The following is a 26,634-nucleotide window of genomic DNA, read 5'->3' as shown; positions in this document are numbered from 1 at the left end:
CGATCAGTTACAAATTATGCTAATGATGGATTTACTAAGAATCCTCAGTAGCCAGTCAGGGTTACCTCTTTACCTCTAAGTATTTTCCTAGAGAAGATCTTTTTGAAGGCCATGTAGTACTCCAACTCTCCCATGATTCCATCTTAGAAACACTGGCTGCTAGTTCATAAAAAAACAGAGAGTAGGTGTGGAGTCAACTATAATACTCCTTTTCTAGAATACACTGGACTTCCAACTTTGGCTGGGCTAAAGGGGAAACACGACATTAGCCATAAACTCCAGTTTTTGCTGGACAGAATATCCATATTTTTAGGTAGCTGTGGTTGGTCGGGTAAAAAAAATAAATGAGTTCTTGGACTGTTCTGAGTCAAAAGGGACCTCACATTTAAGAAATGTATAATCTACATCCTGGGCTTGGTGTTCAGGACAAAAATAATGCTTAATGTCGCACGGCATTGTATATTCTTCTATTTGAGGGTAGTTCGTGGATAGATTCTATTAATGAAAACACACTATGGTAGAGAGGAGTATGTGTATGTGTGTGTGGTGGGGGTTCAGTGCTGTTTTTCAATGGCTGGCCGGCTAGGCTCGATGAAGTGTGTTGGGTTGTTTCTCCTTTGTCTCCTGTTTTCTCCCTCCACAGCAAGACTGGCTGAACAACACATTTGTACACAGGTTTCCAGTAGTATCTTTGGAGGAGTAGGCCGATGAGCACTAACCTGCCCGTCCCCACCCTCCAGCCCCTCTGGTAGCTTCTGAATCCAATGTTGTTAAATTTCCAGGCAGAAAGTGATAATTTGGAAAAGTGCCAAAACCCACTGTAGTTTTTCCTGGCAGCTTTCCTTTGGTGTCATTGGTACGTTCTGCATCTCACTGGAGTGCCACAACACTACCACTACAGTATCTCACGGCTCACTTTTTTGTTTGGTCCACTTTTCTTTTATCTTTGGAAGAAGCCACTTTCTTTCTGTAGGGATAGTTGGGTTTCAATTCTATTAAAGCTAGTCAGAATGCTTTCCCTTAGGGGCCATTCACTTCCTGTCTTATGCCTAATAGGTTCCTTTGGATTTTCTTTGATTCTTACATAAAAAGCCTGGGATGATCATGCTGGAGTATTCTCTTGAGGGGGCTGTGTTGCAGAGAACAGGCAGCACATTTGCTGTTTCAGCCTCCCATCCTGTTTTACAGAGCTGCAGGCCTGCCTCCCTCCATTTTGTCAGTATTCACACAGTGTTTCCTTCTCTTTCCCACTCTCTTCTACAGAACTTGTGTTGGAGCAAAAGACTCCATTCCAGATCCATTCCAGAGTTGCTACGAGAAATTTCCCCACTGACTCTTTTTCCTATCTCAGTAAAATGGCAGTGTACAAAAGCTTTATGCAATCAGGGCTGAAGGAAATACCCACCTAGAATATTTGATTTTCCTTCTGATTTTCTCCTCTACCCTCAACTTTCAAACATTTCCCTTACAATCATTCTACATGTGTGAAGTTTTCCTAGATTGGTTTTAAAGTAAACCAAAATAAAAGCAGCCTACATTGGTTTAATATGGGAAGTCAAAGATAACAGACTTTTCCTGTTCCTGAGGAATAGCCTTCAATATTAAGATTGCTGACCTTATCTTTTCTTGGTAATATTGTTGGTACTTAGCTCTCCAAACCTAAAAACAACTTAGTGTAATAAGTACCAAATACAAAATCATTAAGTTTCTCTTCTGATGGACTATAAAGTGGCTTACAAGCTTTTTTGCAAGTAGATTTTTCATATACTATTTTTTTTTTATCAGTTAGTGAATACAAACCTTCAGTGAGGCTCAGCAGAAAAGTTCAAATTCCCGATCTGCCTAGTGGTTTTATAAAACTCCAGTTCAGGTATGTTTGTTTGTCTTTAAAATATTGTTAGTAGTTTTACTCTGTCTTCTCCAAAAGACTAGGCAGCAAGCTCACCAATGAGACTGATGGATAAGGAAAAGGTACATATTAGAGTGTGAGAGTTGGTACCTATTTCCTAATGTTAGATTGAACCTGGGTTTTGTTTGAAATCTGCCAAAAACCAGACCAGCCTGGATCTTTATTTTATTTGATAGTGGGTAATTCTCATTTTATATTGGTATAAAAAAAGCAAGTTGATTTACATCCTAAGGTATTTTTGCAGAGCTACTCTTCTCCTAGGGGAAAAAAAGAAAGCCTCATTCAAAAATTAACATTTCTCAAAATGTTTCCCTTATTATTCTAAATGTAAATTCCTCCAAACTATTTTAAAACTTTGAGACAAGTGGAGGAAAGCATCTACACAAGCAATTGTTGAGCGCCCGGCAAGCTCGATGCCTCTGGGGTTGCTGCTTCAGGATTCTAGGTGCTGGGCAGGCATAATTTTACCGCTAAGAGCTATTGAGAGCCATTTAGACTCCATTCCATTTTTCTCCGTGGCGATCCAGTTCGTATCTTACGGCCCCCATCTGGGAGCAGATAATATAATGAATTGCCTTGACTCTCGCTTCAATCCACTTTCCTCGCTTAATATGCAGCCCAAAGTTTTGCTGCTCGCTGTCAGATGGTAGTGCTAGACTTTCACACTGCTCCCAAAGCCTCCACTGGGGCTGTTTCTGAACACGGAGTTACAAACTTTAAGAAGCAGGCAGTTCCAGACGGAAATCCACGCCAGGATTTGAACTCTGCTTCTGGCTTCCGTCAACTGACATAGTTGCCCTTTTGCTCAAACTCGCAGCTCCAGTTCGTACTCGGGAGAGCTCCGCTGGGTGTCTGCTGCCTTGCCGCGGCGGGGACGCGTGTGGGGGCCACAAGCCAGCTTTCCACCGATACCCCGCGCCTTATTCAGAACCGAAGCAGACCCTCACTAGGATCCCGGGGCTTAAAACGCCTCTTCCCAAAAGAAGTGGGGAAGGGAAGGAGCCGAGCCCGATCTTTTGTTTGTTTGTTGAGTTTTATATTTCGGACACTTAGGGGAAGCAAAATTGCGAGAAAGGAAGGGCTGTCCTCCCAGCAAACGTTTTCCTCTCTTAGCAAGTCCTCCAGGCCTCGGTTCCACATTTTGCATTTGCCTGCGTGGATTTTAATAGGGTTGTTCCCTTATTTCGGGCCCAATCCATGCATACTGTACAAGCCGGATAAAATGAGAGCACATCCTCTGCCATTTTCAGTCGGTTTGTCCTGGCAGCCCTGCCCCCCTCCTTGGCTGCCGCAGCCGCTGGAGTTAAAGCTGAGCGCAGAAACTCCGCCTGATCCGCTGGGCGGGAGATCCAGTCCACGTTTGCCAAGTGCTGTGCGGTCGGGGATGGCGATAAGAACTCTCTTGTGAGGGAGCGAGCAAGACTTTAGTCCGGTTTCCATGTCAACGATTCAGTCCATATTTGCCATCAGGCTGTTGGTGGCTGAGGCGCTTTCGTGAGGGTAGCGCTGTCCTAGTCCTAGTTCTCCAATCTGCGCCGGGATTCCTGAGCTGCCTGGGTGTGGGGTTAAAACACTGGGGCTGTGGGGGAGAAAACTCCACGGGGAGAACCCGCAGCCCCAAACCTGTGTCTTGGAGCTCCGGCCAGCCACGTGCCCAGCTCCTCCCCTCCCCCCCTTTCCCGCTGCCATTGCCCCTAGGGAAAGCTGATGGGCCAGTTTCTAAAAAAGTTCCCTTCAACTCGGCAGTCCCTGGGATAGTGGTATGGGGCTCTAAAGGTAGGGGTGGAAGAGGACCCTAAAGGATTTGAGATTTTTTTTCAAATGATAAAGGAGAAATCCCACATTACCTCCTCCAGCCCAAGTGGATAGATTTTTGTGCACTTTACCTTATTGCTAGATAAAAATGGTGGCTGTTTTCAAAACAGCGTGCCCACGTGTAGGAAAGAGATTTTGGCACTTTCCGAATTTCACAGCCATTGAAAAAAAGGGGATGAGGGCTTTCTCTGGAGACAAATCCATTCTGGCTTCCAGATTTTCACTGGGCTCCAGGTTTCCCATTACACTCCAGCTCTGAGGAAAATGGCAGGGTAATTGCATGTAAAAATTCCTCATTTGTGTGCAGGACTCAGGACTGTTTGCCAGCTCAGAAGCAGTTGATTAAATAGCCAAGCTCCATTTATGAGGCAGCCTATAATTTGGTTTCTAGGACCTAATGCACCAGGAGAGTAGCTGCCCCTGAGGATTGTGAGTGAAATGAGGGCACTGGCCCATTCCAGTCAGTCAGAGCCTGGTAGTTTGGTTCTTGGCTTGAGGGGGGAAAAAAAAACAAACCCACCAGGCTTAGATTAACAGGAAGGTTTTGCCTTTTTAGTGTAAGATGATATTAAGTTTTCTTCAGAGTAGTAACGACCTCAGGTTTTTGGAATTATTCACGGTGACCGGTGGCATGGCCAGAACTTGTCCAAGAGGCCTGCAGGATCTGGAAGTTCTAAGATAATGGATCTGTGGCTATGAAGTCTCCATTTATAAAATCTGAGGGGAAAAGAGGCCCTGGCGTCCAGTGACTACACTGGCCTGGGCCTCTCCCAAGGCAGCCTTGGGCCTGGTGAGGAGCTGGAATCCCCTCTGGCTTTTGTAGCCTGTCACGTCAGAGCATTCCAAGTCAGCTTGGAGGAAAAGGCTGTTGCTGGGATTTGGTAGGGCTGTAGGTCTAGAGTTTTCTGTGTATACCTCTAGCTCAATCTGCATCTCTTGGAATATAATAGTAAACTTTGAAGAATCTTTACACTGGAGGATAGAAAACAAATTTGGTTGCATCCATTTTTTAAGTGACCTGTTAGACTGCCCCCTTTCTCTCTTGAAGTAAGGAGAAAATGGTTTCCCTCCATGTGGCCATCCCTCTTCTGCATTGGTTCCTTTGAATGCTCAGTTTCCTCCAGTCCCTGGAGCCTTTTCTGTCTGCTGTTCACAGTCTTATAGGTATCGTCTTCGGAGACCGGGATTATGGTCATTGTGGTCTAAGTTCTCTTAAGAGGAAAAGACTGGGCTTGGGTTCTCCTGCTAGAAGGCTGTCATTTGCCCCTAAATTAGCTTCAGTGGTGATCACTTTATGTTAGTGTTGAGATAATCTAAGGTTGAGATGATCAGCTTTGATCTCAAACCCATTCTTACATTCTGATCCCATTGCTGAATATGGCACGACTTGATCGTTTTTTTGGTTGGTTTTTAAGGCTAAGTAGACGGGGACTCTGCTACTTTTTAAAATCACCCTCCTCTGCCCTCTGACAGGGTAGTCCCTTCACCTCTGTCTTCCAATTCTATAAAATGGGGATAATCGGACCTCACGCGCCCAGGGCCTTACGAGGCCGTCTAATGAGGGAGGGGAGTGGGAAAACGGAAAGTCTGAACAATGATCTGTCATTCCGCTGGATTTGCAAAGGGGGTAAAATGTAAGGCCCTGCTCGCTCACTCAGCTGGGTCTTTAAGAGCGGGTTTGTAAAAGGCTTTGAAGAAAAGTGCTGTAGAGGTGCTAAGTAGCAGCCAAGACACCAGGCCCGCTGCCAGGGGGTTAGGCCTGGGCCGAGGCGGCCGCGGTCTCGGGCTCAGGCCAATTTTGCAGCCGCGAGTAAAGTTCACGCTGCCCGCTCCCCTCGGTGCGGCCTGGAGGGGACCGACCCGGATAGGAACGCCAGGAGGGAGGCGGAGCAGGCTCCGGGGAGGCGCGGGCTCCGGGCCGGGTTTTTCCCGAAGCCTTCGGCGGCGGCGCTGCCGAGCGAAAGCGGCAGAGGGCCTGCCGCCGCCGCGGCTCGTTCTCTCCCCTCCTCCTTTGTGAGGGGAAGGGAGCGAGTCCGTTCCATGGCCTGCGCCCGCTCCGCGCTCCGTTCCGGGTTTGCCAGGCGGCCGCGACGGCGCTGGGTAAAATGGCAGTGCTGAGCCTCGTGTCGGAGTGAGGGGGACTCGGAGGAGAGTGGGGCGCTCTAGCCGCTCAGTCCGGCCGCCCGCCCGCTCGCCAGCCCGCTGCCGCGCAGCAGCCTCGGTCCGCGCCGCGGCCGGGGAGGGGAGGCAGGGCGCCCGGCCCGGTCAGCGCTCCGACTCTGCCTCCCGGCGCCCGGGCTGCTGCCGCGCGCCCTCCAGCCCGCCCGTCCCGGGTCCCCCTCCCCCCGCTCCCTCCCTCCCTCCCCGCCCCCTCCCCCTCGCCTCCCTCCCTCCCTCCCTCCTCCTTTCTCCGGCAGCAGAAAGCGGAGAGTCACAGCGGGGCCAGGCCCTGGGGAGCGGAGCCTCCACCGCCCCCCTCATTCCCAGGCAAGGGCTTGGGGGGAATGAGCCGGGAGAGCCGGGTCCCGAGCCTACAGAGCCGGGAGCAGCTGAGCCGCCGGCGCCTCGGCCGCCGCCGCCTCCTCCTCCTCCGCCGCCGCCAGCCCGGAGCCTGAGCCGGCGGGGCGGGGGGGAGAGGAGCGAGCGAGCGAGCGCCGCGCAGCAGCGGAGCCCCGCGAGGCCCGCCCGGGCGGGTGGGGAGGGCAGCCCGGGGGACTCGGCCCCGGGGCGGGGTGGGAGGGGGGGAGAAGACGAAGACAGGGCCGGGTCTCTCCGCGGACGAGACAGCGGGGATCATGGCCGCGCAGGTCGCCCCCGCCGCCGCCAGCAGCCTGGGCAACCCGCCGCCGCCGCCCTCGGAGCTGAAGAAAGCGGAGCAGCAGCAGCGGGAGGAGGCGGGGGGCGAGGCGGCGGCGGCGGCGGCAGCGGCCGAGCGCGGGGAAATGAAGGCAGCCGCCGGGCAGGAAAGCGAGGGCCCCGCCGTGGGGCCGCCGCAGCCGCTGGGAAAGGAGCTGCAGGACGGGGCCGAGAGCAATGGGGGTGGCGGCGGCGGTGGAGCCGGCGCCGGCGGCGGGCCCGGCGCGGAGCCGGACCTGAAGAACTCGAACGGGAACGCGGGCCCTAGGCCCGCCCTGAACAATAACCTCACGGAGCCGCCCGGCGGCGGCGGCGGCGGCAGCAGCGATGGGGTGGGGGCGCCTCCTCACTCAGCCGCGGCCGCCTTGCCGCCCCCAGCCTACGGCTTCGGGCAACCCTACGGCCGGAGCCCGTCTGCCGTCGCCGCCGCGGCGGCCGCCGTCTTCCACCAACAACATGGCGGACAACAAAGCCCTGGCCTGGCAGCGCTGCAGAGCGGCGGCGGCGGCGGGGGCCTGGAGCCCTACGCGGGGCCCCAGCAGAACTCGCACGACCACGGCTTCCCCAACCACCAGTACAACTCCTACTACCCCAACCGCAGCGCCTACCCCCCGCCCCCCCAGGCCTACGCGCTGAGCTCCCCGAGAGGTGGCACTCCGGGCTCCGGCGCGGCGGCGGCCGCCGGCTCCAAGCCGCCTCCCTCCTCCAGCGCCTCCGCCTCCTCGTCGTCTTCGTCCTTCGCTCAGCAGCGCTTCGGGGCCATGGGGGGAGGCGGCCCCTCAGCGGCCGGCGGGGGAACCCCCCAGCCCACCGCCACCCCCACCCTCAACCAACTGCTCACGTCGCCCAGCTCGGCCCGGGGCTACCAGGGCTACCCCGGGGGCGACTACGGCGGCGGGCCCCAAGACGGGGGCGCCGGCAAGGGCCCGGCGGACATGGCCTCGCAATGCTGGGGGGCTGCGGCGGCGGCGGCGGCGGCGGCGGCAGCCGCCTCGGGAGGGGCCCAACAAAGGAGCCACCACGCGCCCATGAGCCCCGGGAGCAGCGGCGGCGGGGGGCAGCCGCTCGCCCGGACCCCGCAGGTACACAGCTGAGTGGGGAGGGGGCTGGGGCGAGCGGGGTCCTGGGAGTGGGTGGCGGCTGCGGGGAGCAGACCACAGCCTTGGGCTACCCCCAGTCTGGGGCCCCCACTGCTGGGGAGCTGCCATTGTCTGGCTCTTCTCTTAAAATGGCTGCCTGTCTGCCTTCCTCTCCTTCCCTCCTTCAGCCTTTGTGTGGGGCTTTCCCTGAGGTATATGCTCCCCTTCTCCCTCTCCCCTGGTCCCTTCGAACTCCTGGGGTCTTCAAGGGGGTGCGGGGCAGAATGTGCGGGGAAGGGCCTGGCCCGGGGTGAGGGGGGTGCTGGGGGCTCAGGTTAGTGGTGTGCAGTGGTAGGAGCTCGGGAGTTGAGTGAACAATTCTTTGCTCACCTGCCGCTCCTCTCTGCCCGCCCTCCTGCCTTCCTCTAGGCCGTTCCCCATCTGTGCTTTCAAGGAGGGGCCCCTCGGGCTCTGGGGTATCTCGGGGGAGGGCAGGGGCCTGCTTGGGGGCAGCTAGAGGCCGGCTGCGGTTCACCCAGGGCAGCCCGGGCCATCTCCTGTCTTAGTCTCCGTCGGCCCAGTGGCCTGGGCTTCTCCCTGGAAGTGCTGGTAAACAGCTGAGTGATTGGAGTAGTAAGTGCAGATTGCTTTGGTTTGGGATTTGAATTATGGAGGTAAAATCCTTCTGTCAAAGCCAGGAGACAGTTGGTCTTAGGTTGACATCCTATCTGTGATCTGATTGGCTCCCCATCTCCTGCTCTTGGCCATTTATAATTGCCTCTGATGTAATGGTACAACAATCCTGATGAGCTCATAAACTTTTACACTCTGCTTTTCTGCCAGTGATAACCCAAACCATCGCTGCCACTATCTGCCTTTTATTCCAGAGCTGAAATTGGCTGTGACCTTGAGGAGGGAGGTTTAAGCAGCAATACTGTATCAGCAGGAGCAGAGCCCCAGACAGGCTGCCCTTGTTACATTGTGCCGAAACAAAAGAGGAGGCAGTGGCATTTTGCTTGTACCTTGGATTTATTTTGCTTGTTATGTTTTATGCAGCCTGAAATAGATTCTGTGTTGTCAGAACAGTAGCTGAGTTTTTCTCTACAATGGGTTTGCTGTTTGTTTTGGTTTTGTGACTTTCCTGATGGTATAAATGACTTCTTTGATGGCTCTGAAGATGCGTTTGTCTTGAGTAATTTTGACCCTGTTCGCTTTGCAGAATTGAAATTGTTTTACTGGGTTTTTATTGAGTGACAAATGTGGGATCTTTATGGGAGGGGGTAAGAGAAAACTTTTTTTTTTTTTTTTTTTTAAAGAACTGGAAGCTTTCTGAGAGAATTTCATATTAGGTTCAAGTGTTCTGTTTTAAGGAAGACTGGCCTCATTCTTTGTTTACATGTTGAATCTTGTTAACACTTCTTTTGTTAATTGAACTTTGGGAAAACAGCTCAATTTAAAGAGAAGCTGACATCTTTCATGATCTTGTGAGGGACTTTCTCCTAAAGGCCTGGTTTGGTAAAATTTATCATTTGTTCCTGGGATATTAAAAAGGCTAGTTTCCTGTTTTGTCGTCAGTCATTTTAGAGCTTTGAAATAGAGGTCATCTATTTTTTTTCTTTGCATTTTAAGGTATGTTCCATTTTTTTCTATCTTCCAAGATAATAAAGATATCACCTATAATGATATTTGATGTTTGCTTAGAAATGACAACTTTTAGGTACATTTTTATGCATTCTGTTTATTTTGCTCTGAGTACCTGTTCATGTTCTTTCTTCAGTATAGTCAGGAATACTGGATATTCTATGGAGTTGTGTATCTTTTGAAAGAGGGGAAAAACTCTTCATGCCCCCAGCCCCCAGCAGTACCCAGTTGTACCTTCCTGTTACGAGATTTTGTTCACTGATTAGCTGTGTTCCTTCCTCATCCTAGAACTGCTTTTCTCTTCTCTTGAGCTGGGAATTTTGAAAATAGCTGTGTTAAATGGCAGATTTAGAGCTCTGTGCCTTGACTCCACATTGTCTATAATGTTGTGTTTGGTCAAGAAACGGGAATTTTAAATGGAATTTCTGGTTCTAGAGGATAAGTTTGTCTTCGAAAAGAGAACATTCTCTTGTCTCTGGATAAGTGACATATTACATCTCTTTCCCCTTGAGGGGAGGGAGTCTGAGCCATTTACCTTTCTTAAACTATTAGAAGAAATAATTTGGGGGTAAGTCAAGACTCATTTAAAAGCAAAAATTAATTTGAATTCAGCTGGTTTGGGGATATTCAGGCAAACACTTTGTTTTTAGGGGGGGATAAAACCAACTTTTGCCATAAAGTGATTTCTGTTTTTCAGTCGTTAAATATTTGAGCACTTTCTGTATGCTAGGTACTGTACTCTGTGCTGAGTAAATGGTAGAAAAATAGATGTAGTCCCTGTCTGGAAGCTTGTTTGTGCTGCCTCTGGGTGAATTTTTGGATTCACTTTTAACATCACCATACCTAGCACTTAATACAACATGGGTTCCTATTCAACTTCAGTTCAGTTGCCTCCTCACTCCCCTGATGCCCAGAGAATGGGCTGGTGAGCATTCACTTGTGGAAGAGACCGCACAACTTGCAGTTTTGTGGTAGTCTCCATGAAGGATGTAGGTGGATAGATTTTGATATGAATTCCTCTTTGCTACTTAAGGATAAAGCTCTTGTCAGACCATGAACCCTTATTCTTAAGCATTCTTAAATAACAGGGTCTTGTTCTGCCCCTTTCTCAGTCTTGGATTAAGACTGTTTTGCAGAGAATTGATTGACACAGCTAAGGTGGTAATGTTCTCATTTGACTCTGCCTTTATGAACTAAAGATTAGCTAAGTGTTTGTGTTGTGGCTCTGTCTTTTTCACAGGAGCGAGAAGATCCCAGCAGGCAAACTTTTCGTTTATTGCTTTCCATAAGTAATACTGTGTCTCAAGGTGTTGAATCCTGCTACTGATGAAATACTTTTTGGTCACCTATGCACTTGAACCTTATGCAAAGCTTTTTATTTGGGATGCTTTTAGCCGTAGTACCTTGAGAGTAGTATCAGCTCATCAAAGTAAAAAATGAAATAGAATATGTAGCCCAGGATCAAAATGGATTTGACTGTAGAAATTTGGCTGTTAGTTCTTGCTATGGAAATATCAAATGATATTTCCGACTCCTGGGAAACAAATACAGGAATCTTGAGCTTATTATGGGAATGCCTACTGGCAGAAATTCTGGGCTGGCTAAAATACAGGACTCTTGGAGCTCTCTCAAGTAGGAGGGACCAGGAAAACCACACTGAGACAGTACTTAGTTGTGAGGCTTCATGTTTCTCTACTGTCCATGAGAGAACTAGGGGTGATGGGGGTTGGGATGGTGGCAAGAGAAGAGAAAGCATCAGGACCAAGGTTGGCTTCTTTATATTGGGCCATAAAAGGACTTTTCAAGGTTCCTTCCTTTGTGTGTGACACAAAGTAACCATGACAAGGGGCACCTGCTGTAATAAGATGTTTTGGATTGCATTAAACTTTCATCTGTTGGGTTGATTCCTGTAGGGTGTGATGTCTACAGTAGGCTTTAGCAACGAGGTTAGTGATCTTTTTTTAAAATGTGGAAATAGGCTAACAAAGTATGGTCAGGCCCCCCCCCCCAAGATTGTATTGATTGGCTTCAAATCCCAAAATTCTAGAAGCCACCGAACTAAGCAAATATATGGTTAAAATATGTTTTCAAAATAAATTGGCTCTGAATTGTTCTTTCCTGCCATTGAGCTGGGATACCTCAGTCTCTAAAATGGAGTCCTGATTCCCATGGCTTTTATCTCTGGGTTTCTCCCTGTTTAGATTCGTCATTATCATTATTGATGCACACTGAGTCGTGTGTGACATAGTGGTGAGCGGTAAAGAGCACAAGACTCAGGAGCGAGAGGCTTTGGTTTCACATGCAGCTCTAGATCAAGCTGTGTGATTTGGGGCAAGCCATTGACCTCGGTTTTATTTTCTCTTCATCAGTCAAGTGAAGTTGGTGGACTGCATGGCCTTCTTCCTCTCTGATGCTACACATTGGGCTGTGCTTCCATACCTGACTTGTTATGAGGACAGCCTCTTCCTGTACATGGACCAGTAGGGGTCTTGAGACCATCTTTCTTCCCTTGGGCCTGAAGAACTCAAGGCTGTGTTCTCCTGAGGATTTACAGGAACCAACTCCGAACAGTTGGGTACCACAGTGATCTGTGGCCCTTTACAGAAAAAGCCCTACCAAACTATTTTGCTTTGAAACTGTTTATGTTGTTATTAATCATTCCACCTGGCTGGTGGATAAAACACTAAACATTAATTGAAAAATTGGGCAAACTTCCTTAAAGCAAGACTTGAAAAATAGTTGCTTCAGAATCCCCAAGAGGGGATTTTGGGAGTAGATTCAGGGTGGGGTAGGGAGTAGATATTCATAACATTAACACTCTGTTTCTTTTAGGGGGGATAGGAAGGTGGGGAGTGGTAGCTTTAAGTTCTCTAGACTCTTTGGGTGTTTGGGCAGGTCTAGGTCTGGTTTGGGCAGTTGGTTGTAATCTGAGTGCCTGAACTTGCCCTGTAAGTTTTGCTGAGAGAGGAGCAAAAGTTCCTGAGACTGGAACAGGAAAAGCTAAGCATTTACGGGGTCAGTTTCATAGGCCTGTTGCCTTTTCTCATACCTTTGGTTTTTTAAACGACGTGGTGTGATTTGCAAGTGCTCCTGGAAATGCTGTTCTTGCCCTTCTCCAACACACCTGAGTTTCCGTTCTTTCTCCTCCTGGCTTAGTAGTTTAGGCATCTTAGAAGTATGCTAGAAGGAAGCTTTCCTTTATAAAAGAGGGGAAAAGGTAGAGGAAAAGGTGTTTGATAATTCTCCGCTTGACACAGCAGCTTCTTCCTCTCTGAAGGAACCAAATGTTTCAGAGCTTTGTGTAAATACTTGCTGAGCTGTCAATATGTACCCAGGAGGGTTCTGTAGTAAGATGTAAACGGCTCTATAGAATGTTTGACAGGCAAATTAATAAACAGTTTTCAAGCAAAGATAATGCTAGTCTGTTCTCATGTGGTGGAATAAAATAACATTGGAGAGAAAGAAATGTGGGTAGGGAAGGGGGTAGTATGGGGGTGTGGAGACATGGAGATAGGGAGAGATGATCTAAAAGAGATTGGAAGTGAAAAGATGCTGCCCTGGAAGAGAAGCCTCCATGGTGCTGGCTCCGGGCTAAGTTCAGGGCACATGGAGCCCCTGTTCGAAATGGATTGCAGTTTCAGAGTGAAAATAAACAGAAGTTTGGAAGGAAGATCCTAAGTTTCAGTAGTGAGGTAAGTGCTGCAAAAGCTTGGTTTATGAGACTTTGAGTTTTAAAGCCTTGTTCTTTCGGAAAGGTTTTGTAGTTTGGTGAGATGTTTTTAGGGTTGGGTTTGCATTTTTGGAATACCAGAAAGGAGGAAGAAAAAAAAAAGATACTGCAACTTCAGCGTCATCCTCAGCCTCTGTTTTGCTGTGGCTCTCAGGATTATAAGCCCACTTTATGTGCTGGGTTTATTTGTATAGTTTTTACTGGACTCCTTCTGTGCAGCATATATATATATGTGTGTGTGTGTATGTGTGTTAAAATTAATGTTCCCAGTTTCCTGGGTTAGTACAAAGTCCAAATGTTGAGGGACTCACTAAATCCTGCCTGAAGGGTTATATGGGTAGATTCAATCTTTGTTTTTGAAATTGCCATTTTAGGATTAAAAACATTTCTGGGTTCCTTCAGTGAAACATTCTTTTTATGGAGGAAGAAATAGTTTAGAAGTATTTTAGCTGTGTGCCTGTGGTACTCTACTTTGGTAGCCTTGTGAGATAACCAGATTTATCTTCTCAAAGTCTCTTTTTAAACAGAATCCACTGACTCTAACACCAGTTTTCTTCACGAGTGTTTTTATAGACCAGAGTCCTGGAAGTGCCTGTTTGACTTAGCATAGTAGTAGGGAATATGAATGTCATCATGGTCCTGACCGTAATTTTTAGGTTCCTCTAACTTAACTTACCAAAGGCTATCAGCTTGTTTTAAAACAAAATATAAAAACTTGGGTTGCACGGACATTGGTTGCCCAGGCCTTTCTCAGTGATGGTGGTGAGGGTATTAGAACATCAGGCTCATTGCTGAGAGCATGATTTCTAGCTCAGGAGGATTCGGAGATTCAACTGGGAGTAGGAAGTAGCCCTGTGTGAACACACCAGTTAGATACTAGGAAGGGACTTAAAAGAGACAGTGTCTACTTCAGAGGAATTTAGTTTTCTTGGGGAAGCATGCTTATGTGCACCCATCTGGAAGACTTGCAAAGCAGGGTTTTATAAATGGGTGTAGACCAAACTAAGCGTATGGGCTGAAGGAGTTCAAGAATAAGGAGCAATCAGAGTTGGGCAGGGTTAACCTGGGACAGCTTTTCAGAGGCGGTGATTCATGAAGCTTAATGTTCAAGAGGGGGAAAGTTAAAATATTAATTTGCTTTTTCATAATGCTACCCTGAGTGCCATGGGCTTTATAGGATCCACATTACACAACCATTTCCAGACCTGTAGTTGCTTCATGCTGGTGACTTTGAGAATTTGGACTGTAACTGTAAAATTCTGTGAAAGAGAGTGGCTCCAGGGTCTTAGTGGTTCTTGTGGTTATGTGGGGCCTTTAGTACAACCTGCCAAGTTCTTGGCCAGTTTCAGGGGCTCTTTTGTAGTAATTTTGGGTTTGGAAGGTTGTGTCACCTTCAGGGTTGTGTGCCCTGGACAACTCTGCAATGACGGTGGTTCAACTTTGGTTGGAGAGCTTGGGTTTTTTTTTCTTTTTTTGGCAGAGTTAATCAACTTTTCTTAAACAGAACAAGAGCCGCGAAGTACCTGTCCAGACACTTAGGCTGCTGCTATTTCTAAAGAGTTGAGAGCTGTGCTGAAGCTGAGTTGCTTGGATCAGACCTTATATTGAGGGTTGATGGGTGGGTAAGCCTGCACATACGCAGTTTGCCCATCTGTTCACAGAAATGGCCTTTAATATTGTTTTTGATTAGGTTGGCTGTGGCCAGGAAGCTCATAAATGCTGCAAACACATGCTTATTCCTTACGGGAACCTCTGAAATGGCAGTGATTTGGGTTTCTCTTTACCTGCTGGTCCATGTGCAATTGGACCACACATGATTTCTGGCACTTTTCAAGGGCTGTAAGTGGATGCTTAACAGCTGAAGACACATGGAGTCCAGTGCCAGGCTACTACAGTGCTTTCACCTGGAAGAGGAGGCTAGGTCACACTGTTCCAGTATACAAGTATGGAGTCTTGAATGCAGATTCTAGTTTAGAGATCTCTCTTCCAACTTCTTTTGCCTTGGCATTTGGGCATTTTGCAAAGTGAGTTTCCAGTAACTCAGAATTGGGGCACAGTGGCTTATCTGTGATGGATAGCAGGTGAGTAGGGGGCCTGAAATGAACTCCTTAGTCTGTCTAGGTTTTAGAGGAATCCAGGTTAGGGTGAATGTTGACTTAACTACCTTGAGTATTCCCCGAAATTGTTCCTCCCCCCATTCAAATGGGATAGAATTAGTTTTTATTGAATGTTAAAGGACATCTGAGTGAACTTTCATTTGTTTTTGTTAGTCATTTATGCATACCAGAAGATGGTCTTGGGACAGGTTGAGTCTTTATTTCCCAGTGGCTTCTGCATTTTCCAAGGGTGTACTGTGATGAGAAGTCTAATGCCAAGAATGCATTCCAACATGCTGCAGAGTAGGAAATTTGATCCCTAAAATGTTGACTTAGTGTTGGTTATGGTACATATTAGAAATCACCCAGTAATCCAGGACAGATTTTTGTCGCCCTCCAGGAAGTTAACGTTGATATGAAATACTAAGGGGCTTTGGACACCGGGGCTATGTGCTCTGCAGGCCCAGAGTGCTGCTTAAATTGCCACCCATATGAAGAGGAAATGTGCCATGTGCTTTTTTCCCTCTTTTGCATTTGGGCTTCCTTATGGCTTCGTTGCTTCTGGGTTCCCAAGTCTGCAATGTTAGATATTAGACTTCCTCCTCCCTTGGCACGGGCACATTCATGATTTTCTGTGGCTCATCACCAGCCGCCAAGATTTTGTATGCTTTTTCCCTCTTAAACTTGTTAGCTTTCAGCTTGCTTGTTTATAGACATCTCTGTTAAAAGGAACTCCCTGCGCAAGATCTAGCACCAGCATGACGGCAGCAGGGGGGTTTAGGGTTTGGTGTGATATCAGTCATTTAAAAACCCATTTGCTGTGTGCTTGGTGTTTTTTATTTTGCCTCCTGTTTTCCTTGAGGTCACAGCTTGCTTGCCGGGCATGAGTGCATCTGGGTCCAGCTGTTTACTCTCAACGGACTTATGCCTGGTCTACTTTAAGCAGAGTGTGAGTTCAGCCACGTGGTAGATGATTAAAGGCTACATAGTGCCGGGCGCTTCCTTTTAGAGGAAACAAATGTGTCTTTGGGCTCTTCTTGCACGGTGATTTCGCTCTCTCTCTGGGTGGACCTTATTATAGCTTTCTCTTGTCCTTAGTGAACAAGTCACCTGAGCAGAAATGCTGGGAATTAGTTGCTGTTCGTTACCCTGTCTGGTCTGGTGCGTACAGATTGCTTTCTCTCTGTTCTGATCCTCAGGTGGTGAAGTTCTTGGGTTGGACCGGCAGTAGTAGACGTCTAACTTTTTACCTGTTTAGGAATCTGGCTGCCAAAGATAGCTCTTTGGAGCTATTATAAAGGATTTGGGGAACAGTTCTGTCCATAACTTTGTCGTGGGCTGGGGATAGGTTGAGAATCTCACTGATATCCCAATTTTCAAACGATGGCATTCTGAGGATGAGTTTTAATAGTAACAACCATGCATTTGTGCACTTACGATGTGCCAGTTGCTATGCTGGGTCTGTCTATGAATTTACTTATTTAATCTTCAAAACCGTGAGAGGCGAGTTCTATTGTCACTCCTCCACACTACAGATGAGGAAATGGAGTAAAAATTAGAAATTTGCCCTAGAGCAAAAAGCTAGTAAAAGGTAGAGTTCTGATATGAATCCAGGTTTGTCTGATTCTCCAGAGCTGTAACATTATAAAATACTAAATTTGCTTCTTCAAAATAAATTATTTAAGCACTAAGACTTATTGGGACATTATTTTTGCAATAGCCTGGAACTCTTAAATGGGGTGAAAGACCGAAAAGCCTTTAGTTACAGTTTTACATTATGCCTAGATTTCTGTCCATCTAGAATTTTATTTTAAGTTTCTGATGAACAGCCACGTGCCCCCAATGGTAAGAGTTGGCAGCATTTGGTTGTCAGGCCATTTTTCTTTTTGGGAGGGATCTTTGAGAAGAGTGAGGGTAGGGGTGGATTGAGGCTCAGAGATAGACTCCTTCACTTTGATCTAAGTGAGAGTAACCTGTATTATGAGAGTGTTTGCAGATTGATTTTACTTTCTATGACTTGGAGTACTTGCGGGAGAGGCAAGGATTGTTGTCTTAATTTCCACTTGGGGAAAGTGAACACATAAAGATTAAGTACCTCACACAAAGTTTCACAGCAGAGTCAGCTCTAAAACCAAGGTTTAAATTTCCTTTAGGCTGTGTGACTTTAAGCAAGTCACTTCACTTCTCTGAATCTGTATCCTCAACTATATAATGAGGAAAAATATCTACCTTGCAGATTTCAATAAATATTAATAAGATATGTGAAAGTACTATTATGAAATAAAACTTGAACATGACTCCCAGTTGGTAGAGGCCCTTACTTGATAGGGGAATAGTACTGAGTGGTTAAGGACAGTTGGTCTTCACTGAATTAAAAGCTATCCCATAGTTCTTAGCTACATGTAAGTTATATTAATGCTTAAAAAAAAAAACCCAACAAATTTTGTTAAGTACCTCTTATCCTAGTTTGAGAGAGAGATTAGTGCAGTGGTTCTCCTTGGGGTCCCTGACTGTTAGCATCAGCATTACATGGGCCCTGTTTAGAAACGTAAAGGGGTGCCTGGGTGACTAAGTTGGCTAAGTGTCCAACTCTTTTTTTTTTTTTTTTCTAAAGATTTTATTTATTTATTCGACAGAGATAGAGACAGCCAGCGAGAGAGGGAACACAAGCAGGGGGAGTGGGAGAGGAAGAAGTAGGCTCATAGCGGAGGAGCCCGATGTGGGGCTCGATCCCAGAACGCCGGGATCACACCCTGAGCCGAAGGCAGACGCTTAACCGCTGTGCCACCCAGGCGCCCCTAAGTGTCCAACTCTTGATTTCAGCTCAGGTCTTGATCTCAGGGTCATGAGTTCAAGCTCCACATTGGGCTCCGTGCTGGGTGTGGAACCTACTTAAAAGAGAATGAACAAAATGCAAATACTCATCCAGACCTACTGAATCCAGGACTCTAGCAGGGTGTTTTAACAAGCCCTCCAGGCCATTGTGATGCACACCCAAGTTAGAACTACCGGATTTATGCATTTATGGCCAACTGAGCTACAGAGTATATCTGAATTACTTGAGGGACTTCTTCCAGATTACACCGTAGGCTAATATCGCAGAGGTATCTGCTCTTCCCATGATGTGAGAATTACTGGATAGAGAAAAGGTTAAAAGTGCTTGGGGTTGGGGGAGAAGAAAGGAAATACTTTTGAGATGAATCTTCTGTGCAATAATGATGAATTCAGTGACTAAACAGGTCTGTTTCTTTATAGGGCTTGGGGACTCCCTGCCTTCCATTTCTCTTTCTCTTAGCTCTTTGGTGACACGCAGCATGAGGATAATCTGAATCTGTGGAACTGGTTGTTTGATGAAGGTGGAAATATTCATTTTAGGATTGTGACTGTGTGGTCAGCAAGTATGACCAGCCAAGTAAATTGCCTAAGAAAGTGAATCCTGAAAATGTTACTCAGCCCAGTTTTGGAAGCTTCAATTACACGCCATGATGTCCCTTCTGCTCGTGATGGCCAGCTGATCTGAGAACAGGGCCTTTGGTGATCTGGTGGTCTCTTAGTAGGTCATCCTCAATGACCTCCCTCCCTCTCTCAACCCTTAGACCCCAGTGGCTAGCCAGAGTTTTGCTGTGATTCCTTTCCTTGTGTCCCTTGTGAAGTCCTAGCAATAAACTCTCTAAGTCAGCTCCTGACAAGCTGCCCATCTTCGAAGTAGCTGAGGTCTCTCTGAGGAGTGGACGTTTGAGCCAAGACCTGTCCCCAGTTGTATGACTTAATAAATAATGATTGTGCTTGGCACAGAAATGGAAGTTTGAGAAATGGTCTGGTAATTAATAGTAACAATGCAAAGACCTAGCAGAGAACCAGTGTTCAGGTACACCTGCGCTTTCTGAAAGCTGATGTGGTTTCGGTATCATTCCCATTAAAAACAAGTTTCCTCGTACCAGGCATCTTTTCCCTCCTGCCTAAGGAGTGAAGCTGTGATCACTATGGCCCAGCTGCGTTGAATGCCAGGGGTTCTAGGAGGCAGTGTGCTGACAGTTTGATTTGACATTCGTAGGTACAGACAAATAATTCTAGTAGCGAGTCATGTTCTTTGTGTGTGCTTGTGTGTTTTAATCTCACTTTATCATCCCTCTGCCTTCTAGCTTGATTTTCTGTTTCTTGTTTTTTTCCCTTTTTCATTCTCTCTTTTGATGTCCGACTCTGTTGGTAGAATGCAGAGCACATGGAGGCCTAGTATGTAGAGCTGGTAAAATGTCTTTAAAGTACTGGAGATGCAACTTACACCATTTTCAGATCGGCTGGTACCTGTGTACCTCTGTGGGAGGTGCCTGCCCTAAGTAGAGGCAGGAAGTGCCTTTGTTTAATTAACTAATAAACAGAAGTTTTCCTAAATGATCTCTGCCTCTTCTACTCTCTTTCCCACTTTATTGCCTTTGGTCTGGAGACTGACTGTTTCTTAGCCCTCCTTAATCTGTTTTTGGGGTTGTGTTGGTATAGGACAGATTTGTAACATTATTGTTTTTCTTTCTAGTCTGTGATTTGAATCCTCTGCTTTCCCAATGCAGCTTTGAATCAGCTTCTTTAAAACCCCTACATAAAACCTCAAGTGACCAATATGTGGTCTCGTTATGGTATTTTGGGTTAAAATAAAATGAGATTGAGATAGCTGGGTTCATCCACCCAGACACATTCACCAAAAGGAAATTCTGTGTGCCTTGAATAAGACAATCTCCAAAGAGTGTATGAGCTAAAACTAAAACAGATTTGGGGGTGGGGGGTGAAGAAAAGGAAAATTTTAGCTAGATTTGCATAACTTAGCATGCCAGGTATCCACCTTAATTTGATTATCCGGGCCAGAGATAGCAAATAAAGAGGAGAGACAAACTTCAGAAAAGATAGCTGGTTACTTTGGTCCAGGTATATTTCTGGTATAAATGGTGAAGCCAGCTAGGGTCTCCTGTACACATTTGTGTGAACTGTGCTGTAGAGGAGGTTGGTACCAATGTACTTTTGGAGCTTTGAAAAGAACTGGAGACTTTATAGGACTATATGGCTTTTCATTCAGGGAATTGCTGACCTTAAAAAAGCCTGAGGATTTGGAGGCACCTATAATCTTAATAAGGTTGGCCGTACCTGAGCCATTCTTTAACTTATTTGATTGTGCCTGTTATAGTTGAGAGTGGACTTAGGGGGACCAGGTGAAAGACTGGCATTTTTGGAAAGTGGTCCAAGGCAGCCCCAGGAATTAAATAAACACAGTGGCATTGCTGCTTCTCAGTGTCTTTACAGGACTTGATTGGATTGATGACAAACGGAATCTCCGACTGCATGTAAATCAAGTTCTACAGCTCAGTGATGTGTCACAGATACCTTTTTTAGTACAGAAGGAGAAATTTTGGCAGGATGTAGAACTGTGCACTTAGAGAAATTTAGGATCTTTTTATATAACCCATGCAAGACCAGTCCAAGTTTGGAGTTATAGATAAAATAAAAGGAGTGGGGGAAAATGAGAGCTTTTTAAAGAGAAAGCAAATGAGGCCTTAAAGTTTTGCGACTAGGAGCAGTTTTTGCCTTTGCCTTTTTTGTTTGTTTTTGAGCAGTTATCTGTGAAGTAGTTTAATATGGAAGGAGGAGGAGTATTTTAGAAACTAGGTCAGAAGTAGTAGGTGTGACTTAGAAGTGTTGTCTTTATTGAAAAGTTGCTATGTACCCTCCTGGGTGAAGCTTTGTTTATAAGGTTACGTGACCCTTGGCTCTCTCTGTGTTCCTGAAGTGCACCATATCACTTAATGATAAGGGACAAGTAAACAGGGCAGCAAATGTCTAAGAGACTGTGCCACTCAGTTGGGCTTGTGGTCCATCCACAGTAAGGTCCTTTCCCTAAAAGAAACACGAAAGAATGGTTTGTGGGAGGAAGTACCTTTTCCTGGTGTCAACCCATACCACTTCATGTGGGTAGCAAGGTCTATACATTGTTTTTAATTATTGAGCACATACTGGGATGCAGTATCCCAACCTGTCTTTCTTGCATACCATCAAGATTTCCTAGACACTTCTCAGGAATTTCTGGGATAATAACTTTTTAGCTCACTTAATTGCCCAATCCTGTTATTGACTTACTTGCCAATGTAAGAAGTCTTACGGCAGAACTTTTTTTGGAAAACCTGTGAGTACCTACCTTCCATTTGCAGGTTGCTTACAGTAATGCAACAAATACTTACTGATCATCTACAATGTATCAGTCACTGTGTTGTGAACATAGGATTCATAATTTCTGCTTCCATGGAGTACTTTCTAGTGGGGAAAGATGTAAGTAAATAATTACAAATAACCATGATTAAATTGTAATAAATGTGCTGGAGAAGTACCGCCTTCAGTAAATTATCTTCCAACTACTTTTTAAAGTAAGTTTTTATTTATGATTACCTTGGCTACTGGGTGGCTTTGTAATGTTGGGCTCTTGGGATGGGTACTGGTCAGTTCTGATTCCCTTTCCCTTCACTGCTCCAGGGTCAAGTGTTACAGGAAATTCTCCATCTAAGATTGGACTTGTAATGGGCTAGAGTCCATTGTTTCTCATCGAGGCTCTTCTTTGTGTGGAGATGCATTGCAGGACATTTGGCATCCTGCTCCCCAGGTAATAAATGCCAGTAGCACCACAGAGTTGATGTGATAACCAAAAAAAGGCACTTTCATACATTTATTTCCAAACACTTCTCAGGGGTTTAGTATTGTTCTGGTTGAAAACTATTGGGCTTTACTGTCAGGATTCTTGGGAGGAGATTCCTTGGGCTTGCTTTGGGAGAACAGACTGAAAGTAGGTAGAGCTTGAAAACTGGACTGATCAACCCTTTTGATGTCTGACTTGTGTGTTCTTGATTTTTAAGCAGGTATTTTGAAACTGCTTTCAACCCATTCTACTTTTTCTCTCATTGAGGGTAAAGGGAAGTAGTGTCTGTTGTATGTGTAGTTTATGAACTGGTACGTTAACAAGCATTTCACATATTTAATCGTTTCAGCTCTCTTGTATCTTTGTTAGACAGTTTTTAATCCCCATTTTACAGATGATTCTGGTGCCAAGGGAAGTGACTTGCTCAATGTAGTATCAAAGCCTGTGCTTTTTTCTCTTTTTTAAAAAGCATGACTTCAGTTTGTTAGCTAACCTCTGATTGACCACTTCGGGTTTCTGGTCTTGAGTGTATGGGACCAGACCTTAAGTGTTCTAGTTGCTAAGCTTTGTTTCTAGAAATTTGGGACTTGTGTAGGATGATAATAGCTAACATTTTGGGTGCTAGAGGCTATAGCAGTCAATTAAACACATTCACCTCTAGTATCTCTAGACACATACCCACTTAAATATTTGAGTCTAGGATATAGACATTAAACAAGGTAAATAGTAAACCGTAGAGTGTTCTAGTGATACATCCTCGGAAGAAAGGTTAATCATGGACCAGGTCTAAGAGGTGTGCAGGATTGAAATTTTGGATGGGTTTACCAGGGAAGGCCAAGTTAAAGTGTTATTTGATGTGGAAGAGAGCTATACTAATACCTGAAGAAAGCGTATTCCTGGTGGAGAGATGGGTGAGGCCAGAGCATGTCCAGCTGGTTTGAAGGAGAGGGTTTTGCTTTAATGTATTCATTCATTCATTCCACTCGGAGGGCACTACTACTATTGTCTCTATTCTGTTGATGCAGAAACTGAGGGACAGAAGTTGAAGGCCTCGGAAAGGCAGAGCTCTTAACCATTGTGTAGGACTGGCCACCCAGGGCCAAAGCATTTCCTCTGCATGAACAAGGTTAGGAATTGCAAGGCCTCTAGAATTTCACTTTCTCTTCCACAGTCCCCTTTCCTTTCCTACTTTTAAAGGAGGAAAGTTTGGTTTACACACACATCTTCACCGTTCCGGAGCGTATATTCTAGTCTAGGATACACACCATGAGCAGGATAAGTAAAGTATATAGTATGTTAGTGATACGTGTTTAGGTGAACAAGACAACACAGGGACTCGGTGTGGGAATTTGGGAAAGCTTGGCTTTGACTGAGAATGCTGCTTATTTAGAAATCTGGGAATCTGAGGTGCATTCCTGATGGTTTCTCTATTGGCCAGGCACTGCCCTCTTCAGACCATTGTTTGGCTAAGGAAACTGAACGTGCATCTTTCTAGAGTCACTTGGTACTGGAGATGGGAGGAGTTCGGAAACAGGGCATGTAGCCCAAATGCTCCCAGACTGGACATGAGAATCACCTAAGGAGATTCCTGGCCCTATCCCAGAGCTGCTGATTCAGAATCTGGAGGGCAGGATTCCATTGTGTTGCTGAGGAGGTTAAGGTACAACCTGCCTAGTGCTTTGCTGCTGCCCCTCCCCACCCCCCAGCGCACCCCAGGGAATTGGTCATAGAACTAGGATGGGGACCCGGGTGTCCTCAGTCTAGTACTTTTCACCATGTTGTGCTGCTGCCTTACTCTTGAGATTAAAAAGTTGTAAAGAAGGGGATGTTTAATTTTATCAAAAGGCATTTCAGTTCCTGTGTAATCGTCTTCTCGGGGCCTTACTGTTTTAAAACCTGGGATTGAGGCAGTACCTAAAGAGGAATTCTTTCTCAAGAAGTTGTGTGGTTTCCTCAGAGGCTTTTGTAATTCATTAGAAATGGGAGAGATTGGTTAGCTAAATTTGGTCTTTCAAAAAAGTGATCTTCATCATTTTCAGAAGAGCATTTTCTCTGTGAAAGGTGGCTAAGGAAAGTGCTCTGGCTGAGAAGGACTTTATCATTTGTTGAGTTCGTTAGTTTGGTGCTGTTGCGGCACTATTTGAAGGGCTCCTTCTGGAACCAAAGAAGAAATAAAGAAAATACCAGCCACCTGGTTGTGGTTTTTCTGGCATGCCTCTTTTGGGTGGACAGCTGTGAGGTGGTTATTACAGTTGGCTCTCATAATCTGTTTGAGTTTTGCTAGATGATTCAATGACTCTTACCCTTTGGTCTCTTTTTTTCTACCCTTAGTAAGTTTTCTTGATCATCTGATCTGGAAGGATGGAGCACAGTAGCCTAAATAATCTCTGTGCAAGGGAGAGAAGCGCCTTGTTCTCCGTCACTTGTAGAGACAGCATGGGTCGAAAGATCAAGTCCGAGGTCTGGGTGCGGCCCCACCTAGGGATTTGGTCAGGCTGGTGCTTCAGGTGACGGCTTTGAAATGAGTTCTTAGTCTGCAAAGAGGAGCATGCCCTAATCTTTAGAATTATTTCTGTAAACAGAATAAGGTTGATAGAACTTTTCATTGAGTTTGGATTTTTTATAAAAGATTTAATTAATTAATTAATTAATTAGAGAGGGCACAAGTGGGCAGAGGGAGAGGGAGAAACAGACCCCCCGATGAGCAGGGAGCCCGATGTGGGACTTGATCCCAGGACTCTGCGATCATGACCCTAGCCAAAGGCAGACACTTAACTAACTGAGCCACCCAGGCGCCCCTGAGTTTGGATTTTTAAATTTATATTCAATTTGGACACTTAGGGAATTTTGAAAGATTTTTTTTAAACCTCTTTGGAGTGGTAGTTGTTCTCTCTCACCATAGGCAGATGACCAGTTTATTTAGAACTTGAATGAACTAGAGCTAGAATGAATTGGTTTCTATCTCTTGTGAAGTAGAAAATTTGGGGTGTGATTCTCAGGGTAAGAAGAATAAGAATCTTGGGCCAAGTGGGTTTGATTTCCTGGGTCAGGTGTTGGTATGTCTGAAGAGGTATCTTTCTTTTCCTATCATCAACTTAGCTTTAGAAAATCTTAAATAATGTCTCTGGTGAGGCCAAATAGGAGGTTAAGGAATGTCTTATTGTTGTCCTAGGTCACGAACAGGGAAACCTGACTGTTAAAATGCAAAACAAAAGGAAAGAAGTCTCTTTATTTTAAGAGGCAGAGTTTGGGGATGAGACTAAACAAGCAGGTTTCTGGGCAATTTCTCTTCAGGTCGGGTAGGGGTCCTTGACCAGTTTTCAAAGCCATGAAATACTGGAAGAGTAAGAAAAGGATGAGGCGGCTCTGGATACAGATGTCTGTGTGGCCGGGGGGAAGAGTGCACAATGAGAATGATTTATTCTGGTTAGCTAACGTATACCAGGGTATAAAGGGTGATTCTTTTTAGGGGAGTCTGCTCTGTCCATCCTAGGATCCCAGTGGAGCCACGTGGAGCTTAGGGGAAGCTGAAAGCGTTGATTGGGAGAGGCCTTACCTTTTATATTTGTCCCTGCCTGGAATGCCCCTCAACAGGGGAGGGTCCCGAATGGGAACTGGATCAACAGCTGCCGCCTGTCCCTGTAATCACAGGAAGCTGAGGCCGGGTGCCTTTGTATGGGAGCTCCGCAGCCAGACAATAGTTTGTGCTGGCGGGGCCATGTGGCGAGTCACGTGACCTGGGGCTGTTTTCTGCCGGGGTCCTTACCCATCTGTTCTCTCGGCTCTTTCTGGGTTATCAGGCGCCAGTCCAAGTCCTCCCAGGCAGCCAGCTTCATGGCCAGAGATTACGAGCACTAACCTTCCTGGCAGGGGCGGTGTGGCTTCGCGTTTATGCAGATTAGCCATGTGTTTCTCACTTCAAGGCGTTCCACAGGAAAAGCCTTTTCCTGTGTTTGGCTCTCAGTGGGCGGTTCCCAGCTTACTGTACTGGGACTCAGCAAGCAGCAGGCGTGCACGAGAGGGATCACAGTACACTGGCCCCCTCCCATTCCACCTCCAGTGCTACGTCACCACAACACAACCGCTCGCGCTCTCATACTGTTGGTGTCATTCATTCGGTGCCAAGATTGCTTTAAAAAATTCCCTTGGCCCCAGTTCAAACAGGAGTACAGCTGGGATGTGTTAGATTTTAGGCAGTCTGCCCTCAATTTGAGATGAGTTATAAATAGCAGTGCCGACTTCCTTAACTACCGCTCTCTGAGGTAAAATGCAGGTTAATTACTGTGGGAATCAATTAGGGGGTTCTTTCGGTTAAAGAGCCAGGGATGCTTTTTTTTATTGTTATTATTAAAAGTCATACAACAAATCTGGCCAGGAATGAATTGAAAGCACAAGGAGTAAGAAATAATATTTAGACGTCCAAATTCCAGGTTGTGGCACTAAGTTTATACTGGCCCCAACTAGTTGGCATTTAGGATGACAGAGCAAGTGGTAGTCAAGACTTCTGCTTTCTGATGGACGCCTTTTCCACAGCCCTGGCCCGTCCCTCTCTATTCCTGTTCTTGCCAGTCTTTGGGTACCAAATCTGGCCCCTTAGGTTTGTTGCCTGGTCACTTCCTTTCTGTATCTTTGGATTGGGACTGAAGTCTGGAGCTTTCCTCCGGTTGGACTTTTATTTCAAGAAAATTAAGTTTATCTTTCTTGGTGTCAGGGGAACATGGAGTGATACATTTTGGTGAATAGTATCTTTCTGCTTGGAAGTTTGAAGGAGGAGGCATTGGGGGCGGTCTTCTCTGCTCGCTTCACAATCAGTCATGGTCAGAAGTTGGAGAATTTGA

General features: G+C 46.3%; 1 protein-coding gene across 2 annotated transcripts in view; it reads left to right on the top strand.

Annotated features, from left to right (window-relative positions):
* Positions 1 to 6,112: 6,112 nt before the first annotated feature.
* The window catches only part of ARID1A (AT-rich interaction domain 1A), a 67,561-nt gene continuing 47,039 nt past the window's right edge, over positions 6,113 to 26,634 (top strand). The window contains exon 1 of one of the 2 annotated variants that reach the window (XM_045782688.2): positions 6,113 to 7,662. In XM_045782688.2, the coding sequence (XP_045638644.1) occupies positions 6,520 to 7,662 (1,143 nt within the window). In that variant the 5' untranslated portion in view covers positions 6,113 to 6,519. The remainder of the gene's footprint in view (positions 7,663 to 26,634) is intronic. The other variant, XM_045782689.2, reaches the window with a different exon arrangement.

This window comes from Ursus americanus, chromosome 33, assembly GCF_024610735.1.
Source record: "Ursus americanus isolate L20-20 chromosome 33, mUrsAme1.1.p, whole genome shotgun sequence".
In the NCBI taxonomy this organism is placed as follows: Eukaryota; Metazoa; Chordata; class Mammalia; order Carnivora; family Ursidae; genus Ursus; species Ursus americanus.
Note: the sequence above shows the minus strand (reverse complement) of the source record. Positions and strands in the feature narration are given on the sequence as shown.